At 30.3% G+C, this 16,506-nt stretch overlaps 2 protein-coding genes across 15 annotated transcripts in view; one reads left to right on the top strand and one right to left on the bottom strand.

Moving 5' to 3' along the window:
- The window catches only part of LOC122511050 (glucose transporter type 1), a 303,150-nt gene that overhangs the window by 158,869 nt on the left and 127,775 nt on the right, over window positions 1-16,506 (top strand). For all 14 annotated transcript variants that reach the window (XM_043626066.1, XM_043626065.1, XM_043626063.1 and 11 more), the window contains one exon: window positions 5,355-5,567. In XM_043626066.1, the coding sequence (XP_043482001.1) occupies window positions 5,355-5,567 (213 nt within the window). The remainder of the gene's footprint in view (window positions 1-5,354; window positions 5,568-16,506) is intronic.
- LOC122511053 lies at window positions 5,530-15,329 on the bottom strand. The gene is made up of 3 exons (XM_043626083.1): window positions 13,464-15,329; window positions 7,932-7,965; window positions 5,530-5,601 (listed from the first exon to the last, which is right to left on the bottom strand). The coding sequence occupies exon 1, from the start codon at window positions 15,230-15,232 to the stop codon at window positions 14,345-14,347; it is 888 nt and encodes a 295-aa protein (XP_043482018.1). The 5' UTR covers window positions 15,233-15,329; the 3' UTR covers window positions 5,530-5,601; window positions 7,932-7,965; window positions 13,464-14,344.

The raw sequence follows: 16,506 nt of genomic DNA, 5'->3' as shown, positions 1-16,506 counted from the left end.
ATACTTTTTATTTGTTGTTGTAACAAAAATGGAAGAAATTTTAAACATTCTAAGTCCAATAAAATTTGATAATTCTGTGGCACACTATGAGATTCATGCACATCAACCATACGTGTCATCATCATTTAATAACAGTGACGAGATTCGAATTGCAGTTCAACATCAAGGCTTGTACATTCTTCCGTCTAAAAGTACTTTACACGTCAGTGGCAGAATTGTTAAGCCAAACAATACGCTTGTAACTAATACAAAGTTAATTAGCAATGGTATTTCCTACCTGTTTAATGAGATTCGTTATGAATTAAATGGTGTTGAAATTGATCGCTCTAAAAATGTTGGTATTACAACCACAATGAAAAATCTAATTTCTCAAACACCTAATCAAATGATTTACTCTGAAAATGCTGGTTATCCACCTTATGATAATGATAGTAGAGTAACAAATGATGCTGGATATTTTGATGTAAATATTCCACTAAGTATGATTATTGGTTTTGCTGAAGACTATCGAAAGATTGTTGTAAATGCAAAACATGAACTTATTTTAACAAGATCTCGTACTGATCTCAATGCTGTAGTAAACATTGGAGCAGCTGAGCGTGAAGAATTTAAAATTTTAATTAATAAAGTTGAATGGTTGATTCCATATTTAATGGTAAATGATCGCCAAAAAATTGAATTATTGAAATTCATTGAAAAAGACTCACTTATAACAATGAGTTTTAGATCATGGGATTTATATGAGTATCCTACAGGGTGTCCAGCTACCTTGAAAACCTTAAAAACCTTGAAAAGTACTTGAATTTTTTTAGCTTCTTGAAAACCTTGAAAAGTACTTGAATTTTATGACAAAACCTTGAAAAATTAAAATTCTTAAAAGTGAGATTTATTTCCTTGATGTTTTACGTTGAATTCTCGTCAATATTTCAATTATCTTCATAAATATAAAAATTCTTCGCTGAAATTCAATTATATTCAGGAACTTTAATAAAATTCATTACAAAATACAATTATTTTCATAAATAACAATATTCATCACAAGAATTCTATTATTTTAAAAATTAATTAATTTCTTCTCAGAAATTCAATTATTTTCAAAAAATCAAAAAGAACATTGTGGTCAAAATTCCAATTATCTTTATAAATAAATAATAATATTCTTCGACAAAGTTAAATTATTTTGTGGAGTTTTAATAAAATTTATTGCAAAATTCAATTATTTTAATATAAATAATAGTATTCATCACAAGAAATCAAATATTTTTAAAAATTTTAATAAAAATCGTGGCAAAATTTCAAATTATTTAAAAAAATTTTGTTTGCTTCGATGGTTTTCAATATTCTATTATTTTAATAAAATTTCACGAAAGAATTTAATTATTAAACAAAAGTTTTAAAAAAACTCTACACAAACTTTCAATTATTTAAAAAAAAATTGGTTACATTAATTTAATTATTTAAAATAGAATTTGCATAATTTTTTTTCGCAAAAATCAATTGTTTCAAAATTTGGCATTAAATTCTTTGCAGTAATTTTCAATTATTGTCAAAAAATTTCAAAATATTCATTTAATAAAATGTGTTTTAAAATTTGGCATTAAATTCTTCGCAGTAATTCAATTATTTTCAAAAGTAATAAAATTCAATTATTTTCAAACATTTTAATAAACTTCATTGCAAAATTTCAATTATTTTAAAAAATTTTTGTTAATTCAATAATTTGTATATCTATTATTTTTAATAGAAATTTCCAAAAGAATTCAATTATTTAAAAATAATTTTGATTGATGTTTCTTAAATCGATGTTCTTTATATTTCTAATATTTTATCAATAAAATGTATTTATTTATTTTTTATTTATATATATTTATTTAATTTTATTTATGAGTAACTGTTGTAGGTAGAAATTATAAAATTCTTTATAAAGACTCTCTAAATTTTAATTAGTAAAAATATTTACTAATTTGCATTAGTTACTGATTTTTTGCTTTTGAATTAGTTTATTTTTACTGATAAATTAGTGGAAATTACTATTAACTAGTAAAATTTTCTAATTCAAAAGCAAAAAGTCAGTCACTAAATCAAATTAGCAATCATTTTTACTAATTTAAATTCGATTATAAATAACAAATATTTTGAAAATTAGTACCCTAAAAATGGACCTTGAAAAAAATTATTTTGGGCCTTAAAAACCTTGAAAAGTCCTTGAATTTTTTTTTAAAGAATCGCTGGACACCCTGATCCTATGATTCTCAAAAGATGATTCAAATGATTCACTCACATTCAATGATTCACTCAAAAGCATGTGTAGACTGTAAAAACTTTAACACAAGTTGAAAAACCTCGATATGTTATTCTTGGTTTTCAAACGAATCGAAAAGAAGATCAAGGAAGGTATGCAAATTTATTTGATGCCTGTAATCTTCACAATGTTAAACTTTTCTTAAACTCACAGTACTATCCTTATGGAAATTTAAATTTAAATTTTACTCAAAACAAATTTTCCATACTATATGATATGTATTGTAATTTTCAACCATCCTACTATGGAAAAGAATCTGAACCTTTATTAACTAGAAATAACTTTAAAGATTATGCACCATTGGCTGTTATTGATTGCTCAAAACAAAACGAATTTCTAAAACAAGCATCTGTAGATGTGTGATTGGAATTTGAAGCAAATGAAAATTTTCCAGCCAATACAGCTGCATATTGCCTTATAATTCACGACCGCATTATACAGTATACACCAATCAGCGGTGTTGTTAAAAAAGTATCGTGGTTGGTAGAAATAATGACCAATCATAGATGACATCAGTAGTGGGGGTAATTGGAGTGATGGGGGGAGGCTATAAAGAGAACGTCTCTCTAAGGCTTGAGACATTATTCTATTTCAGATACCATGGCGTACGTCATAGATATTCAGTGCTTCAAAAAACCTTACAACGAGTTTGTCATCAAAGAGTTGTCGATTCTACCACTTCAACAAGATGCTCATCCATTGGTCTACCTCTTCGAGCCGCCATATGCCTGGAGCCGATTACCTGCAAGATACAAATGTGAGAATCGATGGCTTACAAATAATTATCATGGTATCGATTGGGCTGCTGGTGACATTCCTTATGAAGAATTACAACCTATAATAAAAGAAGTGTTAATAGGTACACCTACTGTTTATGTAAAAGGTTTAGAAAAACAAAAATGGTTGGAAAAATATACATTAAATGTGTTTAACTTTGATGATTTTAAATGTCCGTCGCTAAAAAGTTTAAGTGCAGATAGTTCATCTACATGCACAAATCACACACGTAGCTTTAGCAATTGTGCTGTTTAAAATGTATGTAATCTACGAAATTGGTTGATACAACCGTCAAATGTACTACGAAATAATATAGAAAATACTGATGAAGTTGACAATGATTGTACATTTGAAGGTTTTTATAATGATTGTGAAAATTTCATATTTAATGAATAAATGTATTAAATGTATTACGAATGTTTACATTAATTAACCCTTCCACATCCTATTATTTTTATTACATATGCGTGAAACTATTAAACATGTTAAAACTAGTTTAGACTTGTCTTATGACGTCACAAAGTAGGCGTGGCTTAATAAATAAAAGTGGGGGTAATGCGCATGCGTAGAAGCAGTGGTGGGGGTATTGCGCATGCGTAGAAAAAGTAGTGGGGGGTATTGCGTCATATTTGGGTATAAATTGAGGGATCTCAACCGATTTAGTCTCTCTGTTTTGTGACTTCACAAAGTATTATCTCTAAGAAAAGATGGAACTAACCAAAATCAACGCCATTGGTCGCATGGATGCTTTCCTACCTACGAAGCCGCTTTCCGAGCTGACTCCTGGACATAAGTATCTTATAGCAAAGATCCAGGTTGTCAACACCAGGTATGGAGTCAAGGTCGTCGTTGAGGTGGATAAAAAGTTCAATACATTCCTACCTTCAAGATTTGTACCAATGTTTACTGATGACTATATATGCTTGGATCAGATGCAAGAAGCTATTAGTTCTGGACAATTACGGCTGAAGTATATTGGTGGTCCATACAACCATATTGAATTTAAAATAAAACAAGTGTAAATATTGTATATTGAATGTAATAAATGTATGAAATGTTATTAATACTGTATTTAATTAAATACTCTCATTAGTATTACGTTAGATAATAAGGTATACATTTTAAGGTTATGTTTAATAAAATAGATTTTAAGGTTATGTTTAATACAATAGATTTTAAGGTTATGTTTAGTAATGTTATGAAAAAATAATATTAGTAAACTAGAAATTCAAGAGAAAAATATTATTGCAAAGTTCGGAAAAAAGGTTCTAGAAAAATAGAAATTAGAAGAATAATTTATTTAACATAAACATGCTAAAGTGATGTTAAAATGGTATAAAATATTTATATAATTTTTATTTACTTACTATTATTATATTTCACACTCAAGAACACGCACCATTTATTTATTGGTAAAACAGATTCCTACATTATAGATCGAGTCAAAATGTTTTGTCAGATCCCTACCTTGACGACTGCTGATAAAGTAAAAATCTTCATTACCGATCTGGTGTAATTCAATTTGAATTCAAACAGCTTATTGTTTATTCAATCAATTTTAATTGCATTAGTAAACATTACATCAGTTTTAATTGTAAAACTCTAAACTTATTTTAATTATAAGCAAGGTCCGGGAAATTTAAAAATCAAGATAGTAGTTTGCAACGCTTGTAAAATTAAATTTTAGTGGACCCATCTATAAGGTTGACCTTAAACTATGTAGAAAAATATAGTAGGGAGCAATGCCCGCGAAATTCAAAAAGTCTTATAAATTATATATCAATTATAAATCTTTTCACTAATTTTTGTGGCGCCATCTATTAGGTTGACCTTGAACCCTGTCGGTAAAACAAAATGGTGGATAGCAACGCCCGCGAAATTTAAAAATTAAAGTGGCGCCATCTATTATTTTGACCTTGAACCCAGTCGGTAAAACAGAGCACCCCTTCTAACCCACTTGAAAGTTTAAAAATAAAATTTTAAATTTCCCGCCAAGGGGTTTGGAATTTGCTAGTGGCGCCATCTATCGGTTGATCGTTGAACCCTGTCGGTAAAACAGAGCGCCCCTTTTAACCCACTTAAAACTATGAAAATAAAATTTTAAATTACCCGCCAAACGGATTTGAATTTGCTGGTGGCGCCATCTAGCGGTTTAACTTCAAACTAACTCGGTCGATAAACAGAACCTGCCCCAGAACCGGCCTAGCTATACTACTAGAGAGCGAGTGCCCTTTTTGTAAATACTGAATATGCATTGTTATTTTCTCTCTTCAAGGTATTTTACTATTCAACGAGTTTGTTTATAAGCTCGGGCTTAACGGAAGAGAGTGCCAAGTTTGCGAACATCGGTATAGGATCAATTATGGTTGTAATGACAATCGTTTCCATTTTCCTCATGGACAGAACCGGAAGGCGTACTTTACATCTATACGGTCTCGGTGGCATGTTTATATTTTCCATATTCATCACTATATCCTTCCTCATAAAGGTGAGTCTTTAACTTCAAAATAATCTTCCTTCCACTATATACATAGGAAAAATACAAAATAGAAAGAAGAAATAAGAATTTTTCTCTTGCTTTTCAATAATAATCCTAATGCAATTAATTTAAACCAAAAAAATTTCGAAAATAATTCGTTCGTTTAATTTGGGGAAAAATTCCTAATGTCAATTAATTAATTAAGTTTATTTCATTAAGATTGTTTAAATTTAATTTATTTAATTAATTAATTAAATAATATTTTACTTAATGAAATAACTAATGAAATAATCTTAATTAGAAAATTAACTAAATAATTTTACTTAATTAAATATAATAAATAATCTTATTCAATTAAATAATTCCATTATTAATCAAATAATTTTACTTAATTAAATAATAAATTAAATTTTATTTAATTAAAAAATTAATCGATTACAAAAATGAATTTCTATCACGTAGAAAAAGCTTCTTCTGGAACAGTTACAAATTTCACTATATTAGCGAAATTTTTAGTTGTTTCAGTTAAGATTTTCGCTATTCTGGAGAAACTTATCGCTGCTCCAGGTAAAGTTTTTTTTTCCCCTAACGGTTTGAAATTAATCGTGGAAAAATTTATACAATTCTAATTGCTAGACAATATTTTAAGTAAAATTCAGGAATTTTTACCAAAACGAAAACAATTTTTTTTCATACAAAGTCTAATAAAATTTTTTTGAATAATTATCACTAACAATATTACTTTAATTAATAAACTAACTAGACACGTGTGATAAATTTAAGAGACAGAGTAGAATAAAATTTGAAGAAAAATTGGTTAGCAAAACAAAAAAAAGGTTAAAGTCATAAAAAGTAATTTCACAACTGCAAAGTCTCAAAAGGTGAAATCTCAACTCGGGGACAAGAAAGAGAATTTATATTTTTCACTCGAAAAAAGGATTACCAAAGTTTTATTTTTTTGTAAATTTTGCAGTTTACAGTTGTGAAATAACACCCTCAGGGTTGTATATAAAATTTCACTTGTGCTTTCACACTGTACATCAAATTATAAATATGTTTCTTGAAAGAAAACAACAATAGAAGAAATTATTGTAATTTTTGAATAAATTAGGAAAAACAATTTATTTCCAGTAGATAAATTTTTTTATCGAAAAATATTAATATTTAATGCAAATTTTGAGAATATTGATATTTAATTTTAATATTTATTAACTAAAAATATTAGTTTTCTATTATTAATTACAAAAATATTATATTAATATTTTAAATTAATATAATAATTATTGATAAATTAATATTAGGTAATTAAGAATTAGTATTAAATATTAATATTTATATACAAATATTAATTATAATTAACATTAATTATAATATTCATTTATTATAAATTATAATATCTATTTATTACTATTAATTATTATAATTTATGTAATTAATATTTACATATTTAAATTAATGTTAATTTATATTAGTGTAAATTAAAGAAACAGATTTAGTTTTTAAGCACAGTTTCAAAAAAATTAAAATCCATTTATTCAAAAGTAAAGAGAAAAAAAGAAACAAAATGAATTAATTTTATTTTTAATAACAATAATTTCGTCTATTGTACACGTCCACAATGGTACGTGGTTTAAACACTTTGTTCACAGCGGGAGAACAGCACTGCACCGAGAGTGAGAGACTATCACCGCTGTAATTTATATATCTTTATTCATCAAAATCTCATTTTAATTGCCTCCCTATCATTCATTTAGTATTAAGTGTTCCTCCACCCGCATGATATCTAAATTTTATTTTTTATTCTGTTTTTTTACTTTATTTAGATTAATTTATGAATGCTCATCTTTTTAGCTGTCGCACAAAATTTCACTTTATGAAAAAAAAATAATAATACTCTCTAATTCGTTATTAAACAATATTTTTTGTTTAAAAATCATAATAATTTATAATTATTTTCTTCATAATTTACAAATTATTTTAATTATTATTATAATTAAAATTAATTTTTATTATTAAACTTGTTTATATATGAGAAAAAAAGGGGATTCACTTTAAAAAAAGAGAATTTTCTAATTAAGTAAAAAATTATTGTACTAAAATTACGAATTACCAAAAAAAAAAAAATGACAATTTAAACTTGACTATATCTCTCGTAAATATTCGCTTATAAATATTTGGAAAGAAATTCTTGTAAAACGAATATACATACTTTCTCCCATATTTTCTTTCAAATTCATTATAACTATCAATTCCAGAAAATTAAATTTTCGTTAAATAAACGAAACAGAATTTTTTAATTACTCTTTTGATAATTATATATTTGTACCTTATAATATACCTTATATATATTTCAATATTTATTTACCTACTTACGGAAGAAACTGGACAGAAAACACCTTTAACTCCTCTGTAACAAAAAAATACATTTTATTAAAATTAGTATAAAAAAATGTAATAAAAATAAATTTTTTATATAATAATGACTAAATTTAACATATTATAAATTAAATCATAAAATAATAAATTTAATCAACAGTTTGTAAATAATTTTCAAAACACCATTCATGGATGCACAAAGCTTTAAGGCGCTAGCACAGCTCCTACTGCCTGCCTGCCTGCCTGCCTGCAGGTTGACATGGTAACACATAGGAGTAAGAGAGTAAGAAAATTCAAATTAAATGTTTTTTCTCTCTCACTCTTATGGCGCCTGCCTGCGCAGGCAGGCAGGCAGTGAGGTGAGAGTGTACCTTTACACGCATGTTCATTATATTATTATAATGTTTCTTTTTGATTTTTTTATCCCCACCTCTGTCCCCCTTTCCCCTCTATCATCTTTGACCTCTTTCGTGACTTTCTGGAGGAGATAATTATCTGACATTCGTTTATTATTATCAACTTACGTTCCATTTAGCTCAAACCTGTTACAGGATTTCATTCACACTCCAGATTTTCCATTATATAATTTGTTGTATAGATCGCGACGCGATAACAATGATTCGTTCATTTTGAGAAAAAAAGAGAGAGGGAGAGACTGTATATCAAAATATATAGATTCTTACATAGAAAATCGTGATATTAAATTCTGACTGCATCTTTGTATGAACTTATCAAATTCAATTTGTTTTTCCTTTCCCCCCCCAAAAAAAATTAATATATTTTTTGCTGGGACTATACACTTAATTAAGTAGGGGAACATAGTCTAGGTCGGCCACCTTTTTGACTTTTGTTTATAACTTTTTTTTAAAAATGAATTTGGACAATTGAAGTATATGGTTGGAAAGTCCTGTTTAATAGGAACATTTTTTCTGTACAAAGTAAATTGACAGGTTTAAAAATGAAAAAGTTATAAAGATTTAAAAAAAAAAAATTTGTAGTCCAGGTTGGCCATTACAGTCAAGGTCGGCCATGTTTAAAATTCAAAGGGCATTAATCGTTAAAAAATAAAATAACATGTTTGGAGTTACGGAAAATTGATTCTTTATTGTTTACAGTTTGTAACTTAATGAAATAACAAAATAATAAAAATAAACAATATAAAAAAATAAATATAAATAAAAAAAAATTTTGCACTAAAATATTAATAAAATTAAATAAAAATATTAATAAGATGATCAATTATATTATGAGTTATACAGAATTGCAGTTTTTGCAAATGAAGTAGCTCGTCCTCAACTTTGCGCATTTTAAACACATAGTGGCCGACCTTGACAGTAAGTAACATTACCGAATTGTTGTAACCATAAAGAAATACGTTACGGGATTCGATTTTTTACTTTGTTTTCCTTTCAACCATGAGTCCCACAAATTTTCTGCATACTTGCCTTGACGATTCAATTTGTTTTTTATCTTTTATTAATGGTTTTTCACATTATGCACAAAACTTTTTTTGAGCTTTTTTTGTACCGACGTCACAGAAAACACAATTTTTGATTTTCCGAAAATGTAATTGAACAAAAAGTTAGGTTTCACTAAGACAAGCTTCGACAAATATGCGCGTAGGTGGCGCTAGTGAACTTGACAAAAAAACGCGAGTGGCCTACCTAGACAGTAGACCAACCTTGACTACATTCCCCTACTGCGGTATTTATTATTATTTAATTCTATAAATTGTAAAAATTTGTATATAACGTTGACGTGTGTCAAAATTATGAACGCATATAGTTATTTAAAATACATAATGTGGTACTACACATTTTATCGGATAATGGCACGAAATCTTGTTACAAATTCATTGACCTGAAATATTAAATTGAAATATACCTTTCGCGCAACTAAATTTATTTTATGTATAATTAAAAAGTCAATCATAATTCTTGACATTTTGGACATAAATTTATTTGGAAGAAAGAGTTGTAAATTAAACAATTTGAAAATTAATTATTATTAAAAGCCACATTCAACTTTTTCTTTTTCTAATTCGTAATTCGTGGGCGAATCAAAATTATATTTGCACTTGCAAAATTAATGTTTAAGTTAATAATCAGGCCTGTTAATAATTAGTAATGTTTTTAATCAACTTATTAATAATTTGTTCTCGTTTGTTTGTTAAATAAAAAAAAGAAAATAAAAATTTGGTAATTAATATGTACGTAATTAATAAATACGTAATTAATACGTAAAAAATAATTATTAAGAAATTAATAACTAATCAAGCAAATAGTAATTTTTAGAAAATTGTATTTACTATTTTCATATATTTAAAAAATTTTAAATAATTAATAAATAAATAAATCGGGAAATTTAAATATATTTTCAAATTATTGAGGGACTTTTTGCAAAAAAAAAAATTTTTCTTTAAAAAGTACAAACTGAGCAAAAAGAAAATGTATGAAATACTTCTTTTAAGTGAAGCATTAAGAATAGTATGTAATCTGAAAAATTTAAGATGTACTCTCAAATGTCAGTACACTAAAGTGGAAAAGGCCATAAGGGGGTTTAAATGTGTTGTGTGGAACGTGTTCACGGCAAATAAGTAGTATCATACAATTCTCAAAGGAATTTTTTCGTGAAATGGAATGTTGCGTTTCCTGCTTTTAAAAGCCTTATCCAATTTCATAGTGGCATGTCTTTTCTCAAAAGATTATTTATCACGTGCAATAATATATTATATCTCCGGGGACAAGTATATATAAGCGAAGAAAAAATAAAAAAAGAAACAAAAAATATTGCTAAAATCATTCATATTTTTTCCGCATTGCTCAATCATGAAAAAAATATATACTTAAATAAATAAATAATAAAAATATATAACTATTACTAACTACAATAAATATTTCTAAATAATTAAAAAATAAAAATTCGAACAGATTTTTCGAATTTTCCCCTCTTTGATAAAAATGCCAACAGTGAAAGAAGGAACATTTTTCCAAAATTGAAAAATTATTTCTAGGGAAAAAAAATTTTCTTTCTCTAAAAGAATAATTTTCATAAATTAATTCAAAGCGAGCAAAAATAGGAAAAACAGATGAAAATTTCTACAGCAAAAAATCCTATCCTTTTAAGGAATTAAAATTGTTATTATCACAATAGTGATTTTTTTTAAGTAACTGAAGATTAGACAGATTCTCGAAATATTTCTAAAAAAAAAACAATTTTTAAACAATTAAAAAATTTTTTTAAGCCAATTAAAAAAATTTTTAAGCCAATTAACGATTTTCTTTAACAAAGAACCAATAATTTCACAGCTTACGAACATCGAGTTAAGTATGATACAACGATGCACATTCTGCTGTACTGTACGCTATTTATCACTAACACTTTTTCACCTTACACAATAAAACTAAGGAAAATATTTGCTTTCGAAAAATTTTTCATTTTTTTCTTTTTCGAAAAGAAAAAATTTTCTGTAAAAGCAATTTGTATTACTAATTTTTCTATTGAATTTATCGAAAATAAGTAATTTAATTACAGTCAATTAGTTTATTTAAATTAATTTACACTGAGAAAACTGGAGAGTCAAATTCAGAGGTTCAAAAAGTGTAGGTTTCCTTTGCTTATGAAGAGAGTTAAATAGTCCTTCTAAAATAAATTTTGAATTGGTAATGGAAATCTACTTGTATATTCTCTCCCATTACATCTGAGGGTTAAAAGTTGCGCAGAAAATGTGTACGATCTGATGCGCGCGAAATTATTTTTCTGACATTTTATGTATTTAATTTAGGGGTTAGGTTGCCATATTTATTCATTTCGCGCCGGATAAGGAAGGGATTTCTCAAGATGGTTAATTTGTCCCTCTGTTATAAACTCATTTTCCCTCCAAGAGAAATAGCACGAATATCTGTCAATGGTGAATTTGAACATTTAGATTGTTATCCAATAGCTAACTCTCAAATATCAACGATTTGTCCCTCCAGATATTTAGTCCAATACTCCAGTTTTCTCAGTGTATGCATATTCAAATAAAAAATTTAATTTAATTTAATTAGTCAGTAATTCCCTGCCGGAAGAATGGACTGAAATTGTACTGGGGAATTAGTACTGAGAGCTCAGTGCTATTTCAGTGAAAATTTGCTGCGTTTCAGCACTGAAATTGTACTAGGAAAAATTACCTGCAAAAGGGTCGCTATCGGTGATGTTTATGGCCTGACCGTCATTAAGTTGAAGGACGAATATTTCTTTGTTAATGTTAAAATTATTTTTTATTTATATTTCAACATTATATTTGTTTTTCATGAACTCAGATTCTTTACAAGTAATTATTATGTATGCTAAATATTCATGTTAATCTAAAATCAAAAATAATATCCGTTTTTACGTAACAATTAGAGTTTGCGAGATAGTTTTATAACTTTTTCAATTAAACATTTTTTACAATGAATTTTAGATATTTGTAATCATAAAACATCACAGATTCAAATTTTTTTGTTTTGAAAATTTAATTATTTAAATTGTAAACTTTTTAAGCCATAAAATTATAATCCCATACAACAATAGGCTTTCGGGTCTATTGTTAAAGCAGGGGTTGCAATATAAGTTTAAAATTTAACGGGAATTTCGTTGAAAATTTTGTTAACCTTTTTTTATTTTCACTTCCAGACTGTTAACAATGGTTTGTTCACATAACCTACATTTGAATCTATTGTTAAAGGAGTTTAAAAATGTCTACCGAAACATTAAAAAAAACGGACTGAAATTGTACTGGAGGCCAGTACAATTTCAGTACTTTTTCAGTCCATTCTTCCTATAACTGATATAAATTTATATCAGTTATAGAATAATTTATTTTTTATTCACTTATTTATTAGATTGATTAAAAAATAAATTACGTTACTTAAAAAACGTTATCTAAAAAATCTCAACATAGTTTAAAAGTTAGTTTTTCAGTTTTAATAGGGGACAGTGGGGCAAACCGGCCAGGTGGCGAAATTGTCAAAATTTTTGTTTAGAAATTTGAAACAACCATAAGTAGTATACCTTATTTTTTCAATTTGACATTTTTTTACTTTTGTTTGTGCAACGCTAGGAGCAAAAGTTTTTTTTTAGTTTCATTATACACCTTTACGAACTTGTTCTTAAAAAAATTCTAAGGAAATCGTGTAATATTTTCAAATAATATTTACCACCAAAAACTTTGATGAATTTGCAAAGCGTTTTTTTTAACAAAACTGTTTGTTGTTACTGTAGATTATACAAATGCAATATTATACTGCCGTGTGATATAAAAACTCAGTTAACTGACATTTTGGTGAAAAATGAGTTTTTGGTATCAATTGTGATGGGGAAATTCAATTAAAACCTTTAAAACTTCTAAGGCTCTAATCTGCACCGTATTTCTCCCAAAATTACTTTAAACTCTCAAATTACCAATTGTTACTGAAATCTATCAAAGAGGGGATTCCGCTGGGAAAAACTGTTGCGGTGCAACAACCTTCAATTTTCAATCAACTATTCAATTTTTGTACTCACTACTTGGTGATGATTTCTCTCGTTCGGCAATCAACCTGGCAATCCAATTTTGAATATCCAAAAAGGAATCACCAAACAATTGTTTATTTTAAACTTATTTATTTAAATAAAAGAATACTAAAATTACAACTAGTAATACTAAAAATGAAACTTAATCTAATAAATTCAGAACTAAACACTAAATTAAAGAACTATTTCAATTCGACTCTATCTCTAACTCTGTAGCCACACGACCGCTCAAAATCACGTCTATTCTCTGAAACCGCTGAGAACTCTCTGACGAACCCACGCTGCACTGCTTCCTCGAAACGCCGGTAAAATTCATGGAAAACCCTTTTTCTTTCTCAGAACTCCTAATTTTCCATCAAGCTATCTCTCTCGTCCCCACTCGACGGCACCTGTTAGCCCGCCGAAAAGTGGGACCGCTGACCATGTGACCAACTCCTAATTGCTCATGCGTCAAATCATTTCTCAAACGACTTGACGGACTACGCACGACGGTGATCAACGAACTCTGAAATAACGACGCTGACAGAGAAACGATGCAACGAGAATGAGACGACGATAAAACAAAATATAACGTCTCACTAACTAGGAACAGCAAAAAGAAATACAGTAACGATTTACTTCGTTACAAACTCCCCTCCTAGGCCGATATTACCTCGGTAATATTGCCGATTTAACAATATAAAAATAATATAAGATTTCCTTTGCAACTCTTCTAATTTATTGCAACTAATCTCTTACAATTATATATATAAAAAAAAAAGAATAAATTCAAAAAAAAAAAAGAAAAACATCAAGGAACCACGTTCCAAAAATTTAAAAGAAAAACAAAAAAAATATGGGGGAGGCGACAATGCCTCTATTTTAAAAGGAAATCAATCCTTCTTGTTTTGAAACTCCTTCCAGAATTGCAGTTTCATCTCCTTTGCAATTTCAAGTGGCAAATCCACAATCATTCTCTCTAGTCTTTCCAACTCGTCCAAGAAGCTCCGCTTCTTTTCTTGACTTGGACCCACACTACTATCTACTCCACTCACGGACGCTGATCGATTAGGAGATTTACTCCCACCCTCCTTCGCTGGTGACGGCGATCGGCTTAACAACTCCGGCCGAGTTGTCTCCCGGGGTAAAGTGCGGTGTAATAGTTTGTAGTATTTCTCCCGCTGCTGGCGAAATTCCTCGTACTGTTTCTTACCGAAACGTTCCTCCATGATCAACCGATTGACCCTAGCACAGCGCGGGCAATCAGTAAGAATCACCTCCCTCCTTCCACAATTTTTGCAAAATTTCGCCAGTTTGCTGGGACATTTCGGCACCTCATGTCCCTTCCGCCAACAATTATGGCAGACACCTGGTGGGGGATCCAGGCGTGGAACCGTCGGAATCGGATCCAAACCCCCAAACATACGCCCCTCCAAAATAATCGGCAAAGGGGGCCGAGGAGACAGGCGCGGAAGATGACTTCGCCGGTTGATCACTGGCTTCTCCTCATAAATCCCCTCCAGGGGAGATGCGTAAGTTGGTGGTGGAGGATGACGGGGCAACAGCTCCGCTCCTTTCGGGGGAGATGTCTTCGTTGGCGCGTTGGTAGAAACGTAGTCCCACTCGTATAATGGGCTACCCTTTCTCCTACCCACTTCGCGCTTGACCCACTGTTTCTGGTCGTTTCCCTTTCCTTCCTCCAACACGGCCAACAATTCGCTCTTCGCCTGGCGACACGCGGTCTTCGGACTTACTTCTCCTTCAATATCCTCCGTCTCCATACTCTCCTTCTCTCGTGCCACCCTTTCTCTCTCACGATTCTCTCGCTCTCGAGCCTCCCTCTCTCTCTCCCGACTCTCTCGCTCTCGAGCCTCCCTCTCTCTCTCACGACTCTCTCGCTCTCGAGCCTCCCTCTCTCTCTCACGATTCTCTTGCTCTCGAGCCTCCCTCTCTCTCTCACGACTCTCTCGCTCTCGAGCCCCCCTCTCTCTCTCACGATTCTCTTGACGGTGATCAGACCCTACGGTCTCTCGACTCTTCCTTTCCTTCTCTCCCCTTCTCTCCCGCCACTGCTCAATCGTAATCGTCTTGGGAATGGTACCGGTATATACTGGACCAGGCGCTGCGGCTTGACCACCAGAAGTACCGGCCACTGCAACTGCTTGCGTCTCCGCTTCTCGTTCCCTCTCCACTTTCTCCACGAGAATGTCCAACTGACTTCGCTTCGGCGGATCAGCCTGCTCAGGAAAATCGGAAAGGAGACCTTGGTAACGTGAATGCGGAGCTCCACCACGTCTCCTTCCAGCACCGGAACGTCTCATCTTATCAACAGTTGATTTTTTAATCACTACGCTCCTAATCCTGGGCTTGCTTCTACTCTCTGACGGTGATCGTGGGCGATGACTCGGCATCAAACGACTCTATCAAACAAGTTCAATCTAGATGCTGACAACAAAAAAAAAAAAACAAAACAAATTCTAAAGTGTTATTAATTTCGTAACATCACACACGACACAGACAGACACGACAATTACGAACGAGGAGGAATATAACGCTTAATATTGGACACATGCGCCTTCGGAACTCGCCGGTTATTATCCGCTTTTAACTCATAAACAGTGTCGGATAATTTTTTAATAATTTCGTAAGGTCCATCATATTTCGGTGCCAATTTTGCGGAAAATTTGTGCAGCGCATTAGACAACTTATTCACTCTCCATAACACTAGATCGCCTACATCAAATTTCGCAAAACGCTTATTTTTATTATATTGTACTCTCTGTTTCTCTCTCTCTTTATCGATAAACCTGGCTACCAAATCCCGCAATGCATCCAACCTTTTTAATCGATCCATCCACACTTCCGGTTCGATTCTCTCAACTACAACTCGCTTCTCTAACTCGCGTCTCAAACTCTTAACCAATTGTGGTTGTCGACCAAAATTCAAGAACGCCGGTGATACTTTGGTAGTCGCTTGGACGGCCGTATTGACTGCATGCCGGAACTCATGGACATGTTTGTCCCAGTCACGGTGATCGTTTCCCACAAAAGTTGC

Source organism: Leptopilina heterotoma, unplaced genomic scaffold, assembly GCF_015476425.1.
Source record: "Leptopilina heterotoma isolate Lh14 unplaced genomic scaffold, ASM1547642v1 Lhet_8, whole genome shotgun sequence".
Classification (NCBI taxonomy): domain Eukaryota; kingdom Metazoa; phylum Arthropoda; class Insecta; order Hymenoptera; family Figitidae; genus Leptopilina; species Leptopilina heterotoma.
This window is presented reverse-complemented; position numbering and strand designations above follow the sequence as displayed.

Excerpts from the sequence above, each read along its gene's own strand:
- LOC122511053 (XM_043626083.1), bottom strand. The coding sequence starts at position 15,232 with ATGGAGACGGAGGATATTGAAGGAGAAGTAAGTCCGAAGACCGCGTGT.